Here is a 17,623-nt window from a genome sequence, read left to right on the forward strand (position 1 = left end):
TATGAAGGAGATGGACTTTGGAAAGCCACCTACAGGTGATTTTTAGGCCTAAAACCATCTTCTTTAAAGGAAGGATAGAGCCACATGCCCAGACATAAGAAACCTAACCGTTTTTGGAGTACCTCCTCCTTGCCAGGCTCTGTGCCAGACAGTCAATGTGTATTTTCTCCTTCAATCCTCAATGAGGATTTCTAGACTCATTTTACAGACGAGAAAACCGGAACCCAGAAGGGTTAAGTAACCTACACGGAGTTTTTTTTGTTTTTGTTTGGGTTTTTGCGGTACGCGGGCCTCTCACTGTTGCGGCCTCTCCCATCGCGGAGCACAGGCTCCGGACGCGCAGGCTCAGCGGCCATGGCTCACGGGCCCAGCCGCTCCGCGGCATGTGGGATCCTCCCGGACCGGGGCACGAACCCACGTCCCCTGCATCGGCAGGCGGACTCTCAACCACTGCGGCACCAGGGAAGCCCTACACGGAGTTTTAAGGTTACTAAGTAGGTGACAGTGAGAAAGAGAACAGCAGCCTGACAGCCAAGAGCTGGGCCCTTGGTGTTCTGTTGAACGTAAACAATTTCACAGAACACCATTGTCCCACAAAGCATTCTGCGACCGTGATGGGTCAAGACACCTCCAGACCACTCGGTAGCCATGGCTGACAGGAACATTGTCCAAATTCCAAAAATGACCAAATATTCTTCTCTCCTGGCTTTAGCCTTGTTCCATGCTACCTGCCTTCCAGATAAGAATTATTAAGATAATCATACTCCATCTTCCTGAAAGCATCCAACCCAGAGAGAAGCCTTACTTTCTTGACCCTCCCCCTAAACATCTAATATTAGCCTAAACCTATAAGAAGCCCTTTCTAATCACCTCTTCCAGACTTGCCCGCGGTTCCCCTCGTTGTAATGAGTAATAAACCCAACTTGTTCAAGTGCAAGTGTGTTCGCGGTGGCCTATGGCTGCAGGCCGTAGTTGGCAGTAGGAATACCAGCCTGGATCTGCCCGATTTCCCATCTGTGTGCTTGCACTCTTTCATTGCACCTCCCGGAAAACAGGGTATTCAACTTAAGTCAAAGGGTGGAGAGTTGATTTTTTTTCATTTTTACTGCATGGTTTCTATCTACTTTGTTGTCCTCTAGAAATGGAGATTATTAATATGTCAGATTCACAAATGAGCTTAAAGTTCAGAAGTGTTTGCCAACTCCCAGTAAGAGAAGCACTTTCATTCACTCATTCACATCCTCACGCTCCGTGTTAGTGGGTGCGCCTGCCAGGTTCCAAGCTTGGGCTCAGAATTTGGAATGCTGACGTGCAAGGTGCAGCGGAGCTCACTGTGTAGAAGGCACCAGGAGATAACATGATGGCAGTGTTTACTCCACAGGGCACTGCTGGAGTCCGGGGCAGAGTGGTCCACGTCACCTATATAGTCCAGGAAGCCCTTCTATCTGGGCTGGTTCTGAAAGTATGAACCCCCAGGTGCAGGATGAGGAGAGGTCCTGAAGGTGGAAGGAATTGTCTAAGCAGAGTCTCAGGGATGGGAAATCCCATCATATCGGGGGGACCAGATGTACAGGGAAGGTGCAGCCTAGGAGAGAGAGGAAGTAGATGAGGCCGGATGGGAAGGGGGAGCCATGTTGGAAGGGCCCTGTGGACCATCCTGAGGAGTCTGCGTTATCCTTGGGGGCTTAAGAAGCTGGGAGGCTCGTTCTAAGCAGGAAACTGGCATGACAAAATCCATTTCAGAAAGATCATTGTGACAGAAGCATAAGAATTTTTTTTAAGCATGATGTATGTGACTGGAAGGGTAACTTTTTTTTTAAATAAGCTTATTTATTTTTATTTTTGGCTGCATTAGGTCTTCGTTGCTGCGCATGGGCTTTCTCTAGTTGCGGTGAGCGGGGGCTACTCTTTGTTGCGGTGCGCGGGCTTCTCATTGCAGTGGCTTCTCTTGTTGTGGAGCACGAGCTCTAGGCACGCGGGCTTCAGTAGTTGTGTCACACGGGCTCAGTAGTTGTGGCTCGCGGGCTCTAGAGCACAGGTTCAGTAGTTGTGGCGCACGGGCTCAGCTGCTCTGCGGCATGTGGGATCTTCCCGGACCATGGCTCAAACCCATGTCCCCTGCATTGGCAGGCAGATTCTTAACCACTGTGCCACCAGGGAAGTCCCAGGAAGGGTAACTTTTGATTCATGGTCTGGAAGGGACATTTATTAGCTCTAATGGACTACGAGACTAATGGGTCTCATGTGCCCAGTGAAGGAGCTTTGACCTTGCGCTGTGGGTAATGAGGAGCCGTTGAAGGATTTGAAGCAGGGCCGAGATGTGGTCAGATCTGACCAAAGAAAACAAAAAATATCAACAGCGTGTTACGTTAATGTGTGATTCCATTTAGGCTTTTTGGAATGTTGAAAATAGCTTAAAGACCCCGTGGTGACCTTGCCAGAAGTCAGGTCAGAAATTTCTGGATCAAATGATTTCTTAGCTCCCCTCCAGCTCTGACAGCCTAAGATTCTGTAACAAGGAAGGTAAAGCTATTGCCAAAACGTATAATGCATCAGAGTGTCAGACTTCGGGATTATCTGCTGCTTGGGGTTTTACACACCACTGCTCCCCTTCATTTAGTGGGGATAATTGAGAGTTGACTGCAGTCGTTACCACTGTTGTGATGGGTATTTGAAGCTAAATTCCGGCAAGCAGGAGATGTGTGCATATTTATCTCAGCTGCAGAAAGTTAATGCAGTGTGGCATTAATTACCCTGTCTGAGCCTGCTGTCTTCTTCTGTTTTTAGGTGTCATTCTCAGTTGAATAAATTAGTTTCCAAAATTGGAATAAAGCAAATGTAGGGTGAGATCAAGGCAGCCAGACTTCTTAGGGCATCCAAAAAGCAGAGTGAGCGGAGAAAGTCTACCCAGGAAAGATGAAGATGCATCCTTGTAGCCCAGCGGAGGCAAAAGGAAATGTTTCCCGGTAGTGGTACTTCCCTACTTTACCACTCTAGCTTTGCTCCACCCACCTCACACCCAGAACACAAACACACAGTAAAGTTCCATGTTTAGCCTTACCACAGGTATTTGAAACATTCCAAGACGTTGGCAGAGAATAGATTAGGTGCTTAATAAATCATCTTGCTATAGATTTTGATTTTTGATTCAATTATGGGAGAATAAAGCCAAGGGAGAGTGTGTTTAGGACAAAGGGATCAGAACAGTGACAAAAGTAGAAAGTGTATCCTAGACATTCATTCATTCAGCAGACCTTCATTGTGCACCTACAGGGCTGGGTCCACAGGTAAAATGGCAGGTGGAATGGGAAAGTGGTACAAGTAGGGCGTGGAAGAATGGGCTTTCCTACTTTCTATCATCAGACATTTGGAAGAAGTGTTACACTTATTCTTTATGTTTCCAAGGCCGGTATGAAGTCCCACGGGTGGAAAGCATCGAGGGACAAATTGGCAGTCTGTTCTTTTACGGAATTGGGTGCCTCAAAGGGTAGGAAGCTCCTTCTTCCTGAAAGAATACAGAGATGATGAGTTCTAGAAGAAGACATCCTGTACCTACCTGATCTCAGGAGTCCTGGATTCTATTCACGGCATGGTTACTAAGTAACCTTGTGACTCTGGGGAAACAAAAGCTCTCTTCGTTGGGCTTTACATTCCTCATCTGTAAAATGATGGGTCTGGACAAAATTATCTTCTAACCCATCCCCACTTTACAATAAAAGCAAGTAGTACAATATATTAAATCCATGACAGGCAGCACAATGACTTTGAGATCACACACCTCTTTGATTTTCAGTTTTTATCTGCAAAATGAAGATGGAAAGAATATAAACCACTCCCAGGACTGTTAGGCAGATAAAATAAGACATAAGGGTGCTTTATAAACTCCAAAACACTCTACAACACCATAGATTGAAGGTTTTTTTGTTTTTGTTTTAATGGCAGCTGTTACAATAGATGAGAAAAAACACTGGACCTTACTTTTAGGTCCCATGTCCCAAACTTACTAGCTGTGTGACCATAGACAAACTACTTAACTTCTCTGTGCTTGGTTTCTCCTTTGCAAAAGAGATAAATCACCTGCCTTACAAGGCTGTTGTGATGTTTTCAAAAGACAATGTACTTGAAAATGTCTAGCATGGCGCCAGACACACAGGAGAAGCTATAGAATGCCAGTTCAATCTGTTTCTTCAGGAAGATAAGCAGTTAAAAGGGATCTTTACTCACATGGCAAGAGGCAGGCTAATATATAAAATATGACAGAATTAAGATGTCACTGTGTCCTTTTAGTTCTGGTACAAATATCCAAGAGTGACAGCAGGAAGGCCAACTTTAATAGAAGGGCCTATGCATGCCTAAGGCCAGAATATTGACGTGATCTGCTTGGCCAGTGCACCCTGGGCCATTTCAACAGGAGCTGAAGTCTGAAGCGATTTCAACAAGGCCAAACACCATTTCCCATCTACATTTGGACTGGAGGTTTGCTGTGTCATATGTTGGTGAAAACCCTTGTGTATGTCTTAGGACAGCCCCATGGGTGCTGGCAAGTGACCCGCCAAACCTCACACAGCTGAGTGGATCGAAACAAGTTCGAGAAGCTTTTAACTAAGAGCTAACGGCACGATTGCCATTTCTCTCATTGTAAAATGCACCCAGTCATCACTGCTTGTAGAAACCAAAGAGCGGTTTGAGATGGAAGTTCAGCAACCTCAAGTGGATTTCATAAAACCGTGTTGGAAAAATGGTCACTTGACTCATGGTCATTGTTACCATGTTCTGAAGACCTGTTGCTGCTGAGTACTGTGCTAGAGGCTTTATGTATATTCTCTCAAGAACCATGTAGGATAAACAGTATTATTCCCATTTCGTGGTTGGGGAAACTGAAGCTCAGCAAGTGTAAGTATCTTGTCCATATCACACAGCTGGTCCAACTCTGTCTACTAGACCCTGTGATTTCCCTAACAGGCAGTCAGGCTCAGCTTGAAAATCAGGGGCAAAACTGGGTGAGTTGTTCTTCTTAAGGATAAAAAAGATACCAAAATGATACGCACCATGACTGAATAATCCCAAAATAACCTAAGGTCATTCATCATAAACTGTCACCTTTCTGTTCTAGTCCCAAACCCTCCTTCCCATGCTGTCTCAGAAAATCCTATCCGGAAAAGAGCAGATCTCACTTTGTCCCTCTGTCCATAGGAGCTGGAGCCTCTTTATGCGCAGATCGACAAGTCTAAGAAATAGCATCAATGCGGGCTTGTGGCGGGTGCTTCAAGACTGGCATGGAAATCAGCATCGCGACAGGCTCTCTTGTATTCTTTCACCTCACCTCATCCCACGAAGAAATTCACGATTGCCCAATGGAACTCGTTTGGAAGAGGGAACTAAGAGTTTTTGGCAACCACTGGCAGATATCTATGGCAGCACAAAAACAAACACACAAAAACATAAAACATCATACCCAACATTAAATCACAGATCAAGCAAATGCTTACTTGACAGAGAGTCTAAGCTCTCTTAACACGTGGGTTTAAGATGACCCAGTATGTGAAACCATAGTTCTCTTTTCATTTCTCTACCGGTTGGCCACTGTAAAGACATCAAATTTGGAGTGACAGGCCTCAGAGAGTTACATCAGGGTTGGCACTGACGTCATTTAGGCAAAAGTAAGAGGTCTCTGTCACCACAATATCATCATCTGTATGCCTTTCCAAATAGGATGATGTATTTACATCACTCCACAAGGCCTGGTCTGCCATTTTTTCCCCTTTCCTTTCTTTGTCATGTTTGAAAATTAATGGGTGTACAAACTTTTGTATTGCTTTTGACTTTTTTTAGATATTGGTGAAGAAATCGAACTGGGAAAAAAAAACCACCTCACATGAAATGAATTCACTTGAAATCACAAGACAGATGAGTGGTTGATGATTCTTTTTGATCAAGAATGTTGCCAAAACAACCCTTTAGCTCTTCTGCATCCTGGTGAAGAAAGACAGCTTTCGGTTTAACGTTCACTCTGTGAGTAGGAAAGGACATCGAATCCCATTGATGAGAAAGATGAAAAAGGCATCTGATTTCCTCAGAAGCTCTAAACTCTAAGTTCAATAAAATGAGATTTTTTATTTTTCCGATATCTTGCTGCTGTGATGCTATGCAGACAGTGTCTTCTCCACGTGCCATTTTCAAAGAAAAGTCATTTGCCAAATAATTATGGTACAATCCTGGTAATGTGGTTTGAGATCTTAAAAAATGACTTTCTAATGGAACAATAGTGACATGAATATTCAGAGTAACAAACTGATTCCGTGGTCACAATGGTTCATCTCTATCTCTTTTTTCTACATCAGAAAATTCAAATGGGATTTTTATTTTATAACTTGAAACAAAAAAAGCTTACCATGAAACTCTTTAAATATTTAAGGGAAATGGCTTTAAGGAGTTCTAATGAAAAAAAATTGCCAGTTTTTTTTTGTAAATATAGATGTTAATGAAAATGCTTTTTAATAATGCCATTACACTGTAGAGAAGGTAGCAGATTGAGTGAAAGATGTGACAAACTTGATGGATGGGGCTCACTTTCCAGAGGTTACTCTGGAGCGTATGGTAGGAAGCTGGAGTTCAGGGGCAGCAGGCAGGAGCAGTCGTCCAATCAGCAGCTAGTGATGAGGAAAGGAGCACGTGACTCCATCAGCTAATAATCTAAGCCTTTCCGCGAGAGTACCGGCCCTCTGCATAAAACAAGAAAGAGACAGTTCACGCTCTGAAGGCCTGTGAACTGAAACTCCAGTTTCAGATTCTGAAACTCCCTCCCACTTCTCCACTCCCAGCGACCCCCGTAGACATCATTGGACTGTTTGTACGTGAAACAGAAGAGTTTAAGCTTCCTTTTTTTACATTTATGAGACAAAAAGTGCAGTGTTCGGTTCGTATGTTTAGCACATGATTTTCATAAAGAATCTATATATTTTTTGCCCTACAGAGAATTGTTCTACAGGTCAAATGTGTTTTCCTGATGTTCCTATGCAGTTACAGTATGTTGAATTTAGTGGTTTAACACTAAGAAGAAAACTTTAAAAAATCATGTGATGAATTGGATTGGGGGTGGGGGTGATTATTCTCACTTGGTTTTAAAATTTGAAAAGTAGGATTTACCTTGATATGAATGACTTCAATTGGCCTGTGTACTTTGATTCTTCATATCAATAGAAACTAAAATGGTTTGGAAGAAGGTATACTTGGTGACCAAGAAAAAAAGTGATAAGTCAAGGTGATTGTTAACTGTTTGAAGCCCAAGTTTTACACTATCAGGTCACTGGAATCTGAATGTTTTCCAGTTAACTGGAAAAATGTCCATTACAGAATAGATGTAAGCGTCACCCTAATGTGCAAAGTCTAAAGAACCCGAAACGTGAAAAGGGCCATTTACCTTCCTCTGTAGCTGTCACATGTTGGTCGACATGATTTCTTCAGGAATGTGCATACCTTTGATGAGTTGATCCTTCCACATGAAGGGGAAAATGGGAAAGGTGTGATAACCATGAGAGCTGTCCTGAGACCAGTTCGACTGTGTTTTCTGAGGATTTGATGAGATAGGCAGTTCCCATGGGGAAATGACTTAAATCGCTCTGTTGTCCATGATTCTGATTCTAAACCAGTGGTGCTATCTTCTCCCTCAATATGGCTGTCTTGAGTTTGTCTTGCAGTATCACACCCTTCCACTGATTGCATGGGTTGCTTCTGACACATTCAAAGTGAACTCTGGCTGATGTTGCTATTTCAGGTACGCCGTATGGAGCTCATTTCATAGAAGAAAGTGACAGCCCAGTGGACTTGTCATCATTCACTGAATGTGCTTGAAAATGTAACTGGCTCTGAACTTAAAGAAGATGGCCCCTGTGATGCGTTAAAGTGAGCGGAATAAAGTCAAGATTTTAAACTGCCATCCATGTTAGCATTGGCAGAATTCTGCTGTTTAATAAGCACTGTTTGGGGAACTCAGAACCACCGTATCCTATCCCAGGAATACAGTGAAATTTCCACATAAGAGCTGAGGTGCCAATACCAAAAGGCCATGGGGGAGTCTGCACAGTTCCAGTCAGATTGGTAGAAAATCCACATGTACAACTGTTAATTCCTCATTCTTCACTAGCACGAAATTTGTCACTTTAAATTTTGAAACCAGGGAAACACCACCTGTCATTCTGTCCCCATTCCCCATAGCTCTCCGACCTTTACATGCCGCAAGACTTTTTTGATAATTCGTACTCATCCCAGTGTCTACTGAAACCCCATCACGTAATGTACCGGGCACCTTCTTAAAAAAAAAAAAAAAATGTTTACTCTGTGGGTTTGGTTCATTTCAATTTCTGCGTTCTGACACATATTTTTTTAATAAAGATGAGAAAGAGAAAATGACTGTTGCAGTACATTTCTAGACCTACTTTAACTTTACCTCAGATGACAGTTTGTTAACATATATGGACACATTATTTTTAACTTTATGTACAATGCATTCAACAGAACAGCAAAATTTTTAGAAATTTTCCATTAATTTCTGTAACACTCCATGTAAAACTGTTACAAATAAACATGTTTGAGAACAACAGTTTAGCCTGGCTTTATTCCACAAGCTTCTACCGGATATTCAGGTGAGGGATCGGAAGAGGAAATTGCTTCTCTCAAAGCTGCCATCAGACCAGGTGAAGGCCTCTGTTTTCCTGGCACTGGGCCAGAAAAAGCGAGCTTCATTGAGGAGTTAGATCAGTTTGTCTTCCGTTGAATTCAGGTACTGGCTCCGCTTGGAAAATCAGCCACAGCGTGGAATGAGGAGGATGTTGTCAGAAAAAGCACACCACGTATAGATGCAGTGTTTGGACCACATTTAGCATATGGGACTTTCAAAGTTGGGAAAGACCCCAGGATTCACCCTATGGATTTGTGTCTTCTACTAAAAAAAAAATAAAATAAAAAATAAACAGAAAACCTGCTAAACGGTTGGAAGACCAAACTTAACCTAGACTCTCAAAGCCCCATAGTTCATTTCAAGAGCATCTGCTTTAAGGGACTCAAAGAAGGAAGCATTGATCTTCCTTCACATTCCCCACACACTCCACACAAAAAACATAAAAGGAAAAGAAGTCTGAAGCTGGACCTTGACTTATATTGAAGAACAGAAAAAAGCACATGTGTGTATTTATGTGTGTATGTGTGTGTGTGTCATTTTTATTTCCTCTTGTTATTAAATCACTTGGTTGATCCAGTAATCAGCCAGCATACAGATTATGATTAGGTCATTGAGATGCCAAAAAGCACCTCTGTTTAGGAATGGTTATGTTAATGGTTGTATAAACACATGCCCTCAATCTGGCCTCCTTAAACAGGAAGTATAAAACAGATGTTACCAACAACTTTGAGAAAATGAGAGAATGGATTCCAGCAAAATAAATTTAGGCCAAATAGAAGAAACAACTTTCATACAGTAAGAAATGCTCACTCTTGGACGGAATTGTTAGAAAATGTTACAGAAGTCTTTCTGAATAATAGCACCTCATACTTGTTGAGCAGCCAATATGTGCCCGATAGATGCTCCCTGCTGTATGGCCATTGCCTCATTTAATCTTCTAAACAGTAGACGTTATCCCCAATTTATATATAAAGAAACTGAGACTTGGAGAGATCGAATAACTTCTTCAGCTAGCAGATGGTAGAGTTAAAGTTTAAATTTCGAGTCCCTTTACTCATAGTTGATTTTAATTTTTTTAAAAGCTGGATATTCACCCTTTTAAATAATTCTACATGGTCTTGTTGAAAAGCCTGACCTTCTATGCCTCTTCGCAAACCTCTAGTTGATCTTTGATAAATAAGTTCAATTTCTAACTTCCTCCAGTTTAAGTAAAAATTTAAAAACATTAAATCTTAGTATCTTAAGTATGTTGCCAACTGTTGTAGTTTCTTCTGTAACTGGCACTTTTGAAATGGTATGTGTCTGAGGGATAAAAAAATATACCTTTTTGACCAAGTAGTTCAAGTTTAGCTGAAAACAAGCACTGGTGATTTACTTTTCCAACCTAACTGAATCTTAAAGAAGTGACAAATTAAAAGGTGTCCTATTTAACTGCTAGGCGGATGCCAAAATAAATCAGGCAGACATACCTGCTTTCATTTTGTGCTTCAGAGCAAACCCTTGTTGTTTTGACAGCAAATGGTTTTTGTTTTACTCAGAATGACAGTAGGAAAAACGCCTAGAATAAAAACAGGTTTCATTGAAATCAACCTTCAAAGCTTTGAAACCTTTTAAAAGATGTTTAAATTCAAGGAAATAGTTAGCAACGGTGCCTGAAAGATAAAAAAAAAAAAAAAAAGTAAACAGACGTAAATGGCTTTCAAGCCATTTACTGACGGATTCTCAGTATTTATGTTAAAATAGGGATAATAGCTGCCACTCTTGTGCTGCTCTGTATCTATATGTGTCACTCATTTTCCAGCTGTCATTTCCAAAGTTTTACACAAGCCCTGAGAAGAAAAGAAATGTGCTCCCCATTTTATAGCTTAGGAAACTGACACTCAGAGATGTTATAAAACAGCTATCAATGAACAGAGCTGATGAGCTTACCCAGAGGCTGTCGTCGTTCCCAGGGTCTGACCTCCAAGTCCCTTTCCTCTCTTCCATGGTCGCTTCTGTCTGCAGGGTTTCTGTGATGTCAAATTGCTCGTGCACGCTCTATAAAATACTTTGAGTGTTTCTGTATTCCATTGCAAGTAGTGTCTATTAGAAAAATCATACCCGGCATTGCCCAACTGATTCAGTACAGAAACGGATTCTTCAGTAAAATGACTAGATTTTTGCAGAAACAAAAGAAAAATCCAGTTTTAGTCTCAAAAACAGTGATAACTCTAACCCGATCCAATAAATATTTAATTTCAAAACAAAAACCCTGGCCTTCATTTTATCATCCAAGATACAGAGATCTGAAGAGGGAACCTTTGTGAACAGGTTTTTCTTTCTTCGTTTGCTGAAGAATATTAATGACTGCCAAGTGGAAACTGTCTAAATATTCTCGCGAAGCAGCAGCCTCTGGTGACTTGGGTCTTTAATCTTCGGAACAACCTCTTGCCATTTCTGTCACTCACGCTGGGGTCACAGCCTGGAGTGGGGAACGAGCAAGGATGTGGGGAGAGGGAATAAGCAGCGATCAGGGCTGGCACCTTGTCAACGATGAAATGCTAAGCTGTCCTTTTTCCTACTGTACTTTTAGCAACCGTACCATGCCTCCTGGGAAGGCACCTTGAAATCTGTCTCATTTCAGATTATAGAAGTCAGTTACCCATAGCTCAGGGCTATGAGCTCAAGTATCTAGAACTTAGTTGTTAAAGAGAAGTTGTTTCTTCTTACCTGTCTTGTACCCTTTCAGACTTTCAAAGGAGATAAAAGAAAGGTGGTCAGTGATCACACAGTCCATGTTTATTCTTTTAGAATGAAGCAACATCCTATCATAAACTAAAAGTAAAGGAAACCTTAGTCGATGGTTAGTCTGCTTTCATCAGAAAGGAAACAAGTGATGCAAAAGTTGAGCAGGTTGATACTCGATAGTTTTTTCTTCCTATTGTGCACTAACCTTAGGCAGAACCTGGGAAGTCGAGTATTTGACCAGATCTTCACCCTTTGCTCATCATTTCTCTCTTTTCTTCCAAAAGTGGAGCACACTGTCTTTACTGGCAAGTCAGTATAGAAGTAGCTTCCAGATGTTGTCTCTGAATTCAGAAAAGTCTTGATGGTCTACGGCCATACCACCCTGGCTGCGCCCGATTTTATCAGGAAGTCTCCGTAGGTTCTGGCTCCACGACTTTCCAGTTGTTTGACCTCAGACAAGTCACTTAAGCTCACTAACACTCAATTCACTCACATGTAAAACTGAGGCAATAATATCTTCCTCATAAGGCTGCTATGAGGCGTAAATTTGAAAATTTCATACCTGGAACATAGTAAGTGCTCAATACACGTTACCTATTATTAATACTAAAGAAAGAGTGATAACTATTGTGTATTTTTGTGTTTAATTCTTTTACTTTATCCTTTCACATCTATTATCCCAGTAACTCTACCAAGTGTGCAGAATGGCAATAAGTGATTATTATCTCTATTTTATTGTCAAAGAAAGGCAAAGAAGTATACACATATCTCTGAAATTTTTTCACTGGCAAACTTTAAAGCAAAAATGTATCATGGATTTATTCATGTAACAAAGAGTTGTTAAGCACATGCTATGTACCAGGTCCTGTGATAAGCAGTGGAGATTCAGAAATATTTTTAAGATGTGTACATGACTATTCCCACTTCAAGAAGTTCAGATTCTAGTAGGGAGAAGCGGTTAATAGATGAATAAATTATAGTAGGATTAGTGCTGGAAGAAAGGCACAAGCTGATATGGGAATGGTGGGAGCGCTGATGGTTGAGTTGGGTCTTAAGAAATGAGTAGGAGTTCATCATGAAGCAGTGGCAGCAGCGGCAAAAGCTTTAGCAGAACTGGCACAGCCAATGAGCGTGGTGTGCCTGGAGTGGCTCTAAATGAAGGGAGAAAATGATGTACTATTTAAGCTATTGAATAACACAGAAAAACCAATTTCTCAATTTATATTTCAGAGCTAGAATAATAAAACATCAAAAAAGTTGTACCAGTTATAGCCTAATCTTTCTAATGATTAATCAGAAATTCCTGAATTAAATAGTAGCATATTAAACACAGCTGTAAACCATGACCAAATAAAGTTGATTCTTGGAATGCGATTCATAGGTCAAGAGAGACTGTCTCATCTTAGTGGATGCCGGAAAGACATCTGATAAAAGTCATTATCTTCTTCAAGAAAAACACTGGAAACTAGAATTAGAGAATTTCCTTCACATGATGAAGAACATTAATCTCCAACCAATAGGAAACAGGGCAGTGAAACTTGAGGGCATCCCCGTTAAAATCAGATGGAGGCTGTGAGCCGTTACCTCTATCATACAACATTCTGAAATTTAAGACAGTGCAATGCACGGATATAAGAAAAATCAGGTATTTAACGTAAAATGAGAAAATTATCAATGTTTACAGATAATATTTTCTAATAGGAAATATCTACCAGAAGCTGTAAAAACTAATGAAAGAATTAAGGTGATTCATTTTAAAATAAATATATAAAAATCAATATTTTCTATATTACTATAGATAACTTTTTAGAACACTTAATGGGAAAATAGATTTCATTAATAATAACAAGAATAAAATACCCAAGAATAAATTTAATACTGAATATGTAAGATCTAGATATTTTTTTCAATTACAAAACCTTGTCAAAAGGCACAAAGTAACTGAACAAATTCAAGGAGGAAGTTTCAAGATTATAAAAATGTCAGTTCTCCCAAATCAACTTACAACAGTGCAATTTCAATCATAATCTCAATTCTGCATCTTCAACAACATATTCATATTCAATAATATTCTAAAGCATATCTGAAGAGAACAGCATGTGAGAATATTCAAGAAAATGTAATGAGGATAAATGTACTATCAGATCTCAAAACATAAAGGTAAAATAATTTAAAGTTACTGGTATAGGACAAAGAATAACATGATCAGGGAAACAATATAAGTAAGCTACAGAAGTTAGCTCAAGAAATGAGTGTCTAATTGATTAATGGATAATTGAAAGTATTCAGATCAGTGGGGATAAAGACTATTCAATAAATGGAAATAGGAAAATAAACACTGTTAGTAAAAGTTAGACTCTTCACACCATATAGTTAATTTAATCCATATAAATTAAATATCAAATGTATCATATGTAGACATCAAAGTATATGAGAAAAAATTAATGAATATTCATGTAGAGGTAGAAAAGGCCCTCATAAGTCTTCTAACACTAAACGCAAAAATATATATATTTATAAAAATATGGAGAGATTTAACTTCATAAAAATTTATGTAAAAAATGCCATAAACAACATTAAAAGGCCATGGAAAAATTAGAAAACTATTTACAGCATACGTTATAAACAAAGCTTTATTATCCTGAATACACAGAAAGCTCCTAAAAGCTTACAGAAAAAGTTTATAGAAAAATAACTAAACATGAACAAACAATTCCCAAAGAAGAAATGCAAAGGGCCCATATGTAAGAGCTAGAAGTAGAAAACAGCAAAATGTTTTATCAATAGGGAGCACATTAACTGAATTACAGTATGATGCAGCGTTTTTAAAAAATGAAATGATTCTAAGTAATCTTATATGAAACAGTGTCAAAGACATATAAGAAGAGTGGGTTTGGTAAGTTCCCATTTCTATTAATAGTATAAAAATATGTATGTAGGTGTTTATTCATAGAAAATTATTATGATGATATTCATGAAACTGCTCATTCATTTAATAAGTATCTATTGAGTGCCTGCTGTGTGCCAGGCATTGTTCTATATGCTGGGGAAGTAAAGTCCTTGTTTTCATGGAGCAATATGAGACGCATACTAACCCTGCAGTGAGTAACCCTAGAGAGGGGGGCCTCAAGAGGGAGAAAACAAACTTCTCACCTAAACTTTATTGTACTTTTTGAAATTTTATGTTGCTACCTTATGTTTCCAATATTGTTAAGGGCCAAAAAGTATTTCTTTAACTGCATAAATTTTTGTAATCAAAAAAATTCATCAAGATTGTGTTTTCCTATCAGATTAGCAATGATTCAAAAGGTAATTACCCCTGTGTTGGTGAGGATATGAGGAAACAGACACCCTCAAACACTTGGAGTGTTTGATTCAAAGATATTTTTCAATCAAAATCTTTTAAAAGTTGCATAATCTTCAACATGGTAATTCCATGTCTAAGATTGAAATTTAAAAGACGGAAATTCCCATGATAGTGAACAAATAGATATTGACATGTTCATCACTTATTATGTGTAATAGAGAAATGTTGGAAATCTAAATGTCCATACTATGAGACTGTCTACCTATTTTAGCTGTAGAATGGGAGGCTATGCCTTCATGGTCAATGATAAGCTCCTTGAAGACAGGGCCATGTCTCTCCCATTTATCTTCAGTATCAGTGAGTATATATTTATGAATGTGGACTGTGCAGTCACTAAAATAATGTTGGAGAACCTATATTTTGTCCCAGGGCTCCCCATGCCACTTTTTCATTAATAATTCAATATAGCAGAGTGTATAATCATATGCACATTATGATCTAATGTGGTTGTATAAATATATGCGTTCACGTACATTCACAGAAAAAAGCCTGCAAAAATCCAGGTAATAGGATTCATATGGCTTCCATTTTATCCTTTGTCCTGAAATATTTGATCTTGTTTTCCAGTTTCTCTATAATGAATATCTATTACATTTTAAGCAGAAAAAAATGTCATTTTAAGAAAGAAAGAACCATTAGACAAAAGTGCTAATGCTCTTCAGGTGTCATAATAATAGGTAATGTTTGTTGAGGTTTTAATTTGTGCCAGTTACTGTGTGAAATGCTTTACCTATATTATTTCAGCTCATCATCCTCACTGCACTCTATGAGGTTTAAACTACTGTGGTTCCCATTTTACAGATAATAACACAGGCTTAAAGAGAAAGTAGCCAGGTCACAGAAGTAGCTGTTGGAAGGGCTGTGATTCATACCTAGTCTAACTCTAGAACTTGGGTTCTTAAAACACCAATACACCAAGTTGATTCTTCAATTAGCGTCAGGACTAAAAGTACCCATTGAACTGTTATTAGAGGTGATTTGGTGACGTTGAGCAGTATTGGTTGGAGAAAAGAGATTAGAATCAACAAAACGGACTCGGACACAGAAGCAATTTCTCACTAAGCTTCAGACCCTGCTAATGAAGCAGTTGATAGAGATCCATCCATCCCCTTCTCGAAGGAAGCTGATCTTTGGACAAGGTTTAAATGACGCACTATCATCCTCTAAACAGGTTCAAGGGGACCATAAGAAGGGCCAGGTGTCCTGCCCTGCCTGCATTCTTCAAAAGAGGTGAGCATGGTTTGGGGAGGGCTGGACCGTTTTTTTTTGCGCAGAGACTGAGTCTGCTAACACAGCAGGCACAAAATTCCACTCCGGAAACCAAAGATATTTTAGGGATCACGGCAATTGGTAAGATGGGCTAAGAAGAACGCCCAGGGATTCTTATTTCCAAGTCCCTGCAGTCTGCGTCCCTTCTCATTGCTGGCACAGCGCCAACATACCCCACCTTCCCCACCCCAAAAGATCATGACATGATCAAAGGGAAGCAATCTAAGTCCATCATGAAACCCCTTGTTCATCACTTACAACTTGATAATAGGGTTGCTTTATTTAGAAGGCGCATTTTATCTGTTTTCCCAAATATAAAAATTAAAAGTAGAGTAAAAATAAAATATATAACTATAAAGCTCTTATAAGTTTGCTCCTAACCCTGCTCTCTCTGCCAACTTATTTTGCCATTGGTTTTGTAAATTTGTATTTAATATTAAATTTAACTTCTATGTATTTTTGAATTACATAGAAATCATAAATATATTCTTAATATAATAATGTTAACATTACATAGGAAACTAACTCTTGACCCTCCTTGTTCCCTTCCCAGAGAAAACCAGTTATCCATTGTCTCTTCTTCTAGATTCTTCTAAGTATTTACGCTCACAAATGTTCACTACAGAAATATACAGTTTTACCTTATAGGACAGCAGTCCCCAACCGTTTTGGCACCAGGGACGGTTTTATGGAAGACAATTTTTCCACAGACCGGGGTAGGGGGGATGGTTTCAGGATGATTCAAGCGCATTACATTTATTGTGCACTTTATTTATATTATTATTACATTGTAATATATAATGAAATATACAATTCACTGTAATGCAGAATCAGTGGGAGTCCTGAGCTTGTTTTCCTGCAATTAGATGGTCCCATCTGGGGGTGATGGGAGACAGTGACACCCGAAGTGTGTTGCTTATGTCCAGTCTACTCGGTAATCTCGTTTTGGTTGCTGTCACTGCAGAAAACCCGGCTTCACAAAGATAGGGTGTTGGAAATGGAAGCAGCCTTTTCAGTGCTTTTGTCGCAATCTCACGATATTCCGCCTTGACTTTCATCCAGAACGTATGGAGATTGGAAGTTGTCTCAAACATACTTTTAAGGCCACCGTCATTTGCGATCGCGAGCAGTTGATCCTCTTCTAGCACGGACAAAGTCGATTCACCTGGCTTATTCACAAATGGGTCAGGGATCCATTCCTTCCCAGTTCGGGGGTCTTTTGTGGTTGGGAAGTAATGCTCAAACTCTTTTGAAAGCTGAGATAGGTGATCACGCACCAGCTGGGAGAAAAAAGGCCCTGGTTCAGTCTCTTTCAAAATCTCTGCTAGTGTTTGAAACATGTCAGAAATCCCAGTGTTCACTCATCGCCCCCATAATTCCAGTTTGGCTTTGAATGCAGCCACTCTACCTGCTGACTTGAACACAGCTGTCGTTCTCCCCTGAAGGGACAGTTTGAGTTTGTGGAGCTGATTGAATATGTTACACGAGTAAGCAAGTTTTGCGACCCATTCTATGTCACTGAAATGTGCTGCCAGTGGTGACTGTTTCTCTAAAAGAAGTCTCTGGAGCGGCTCTCGTAACTC

The 17,623-nt window shown here is 39.9% G+C and overlaps 1 protein-coding gene across 7 annotated transcripts in view; it reads left to right on the plus strand.

Annotated features, from left to right (window-relative positions):
- The window catches only part of DAB1 (DAB adaptor protein 1), a 417,476-nt gene extending 408,877 nt beyond the window's left edge, over positions 1-8,599 (plus strand). For 3 of the 7 annotated variants that reach the window (XM_027108386.1, XM_027108389.1, XM_027108387.1), the window contains exon 15: positions 5,194-8,599. Coding sequence is in view for 1 of the 7 variants with exons in the window: in XM_027108390.1 (XP_026964191.1) it covers positions 5,194-5,238 (45 nt within the window). In the remaining 6 variants the exon portion in view is untranslated. The remainder of the gene's footprint in view (positions 1-5,193) is intronic. The other 4 variants (XM_027108388.1, XM_027108392.1, XM_027108391.1 and 1 more) reach the window with 3 other exon arrangements.
- Positions 8,600-17,623: the final 9,024 nt, after the last annotated feature.

Source organism: Aethalodelphis obliquidens, unplaced genomic scaffold (assembly GCF_003676395.1).
Source record: "Aethalodelphis obliquidens isolate GAN/ISIS:26980383/991018 unplaced genomic scaffold, ASM367639v1 scaffold9, whole genome shotgun sequence".
NCBI classification, from domain to species: Eukaryota; Metazoa; Chordata; class Mammalia; order Artiodactyla; family Delphinidae; genus Aethalodelphis; species Aethalodelphis obliquidens.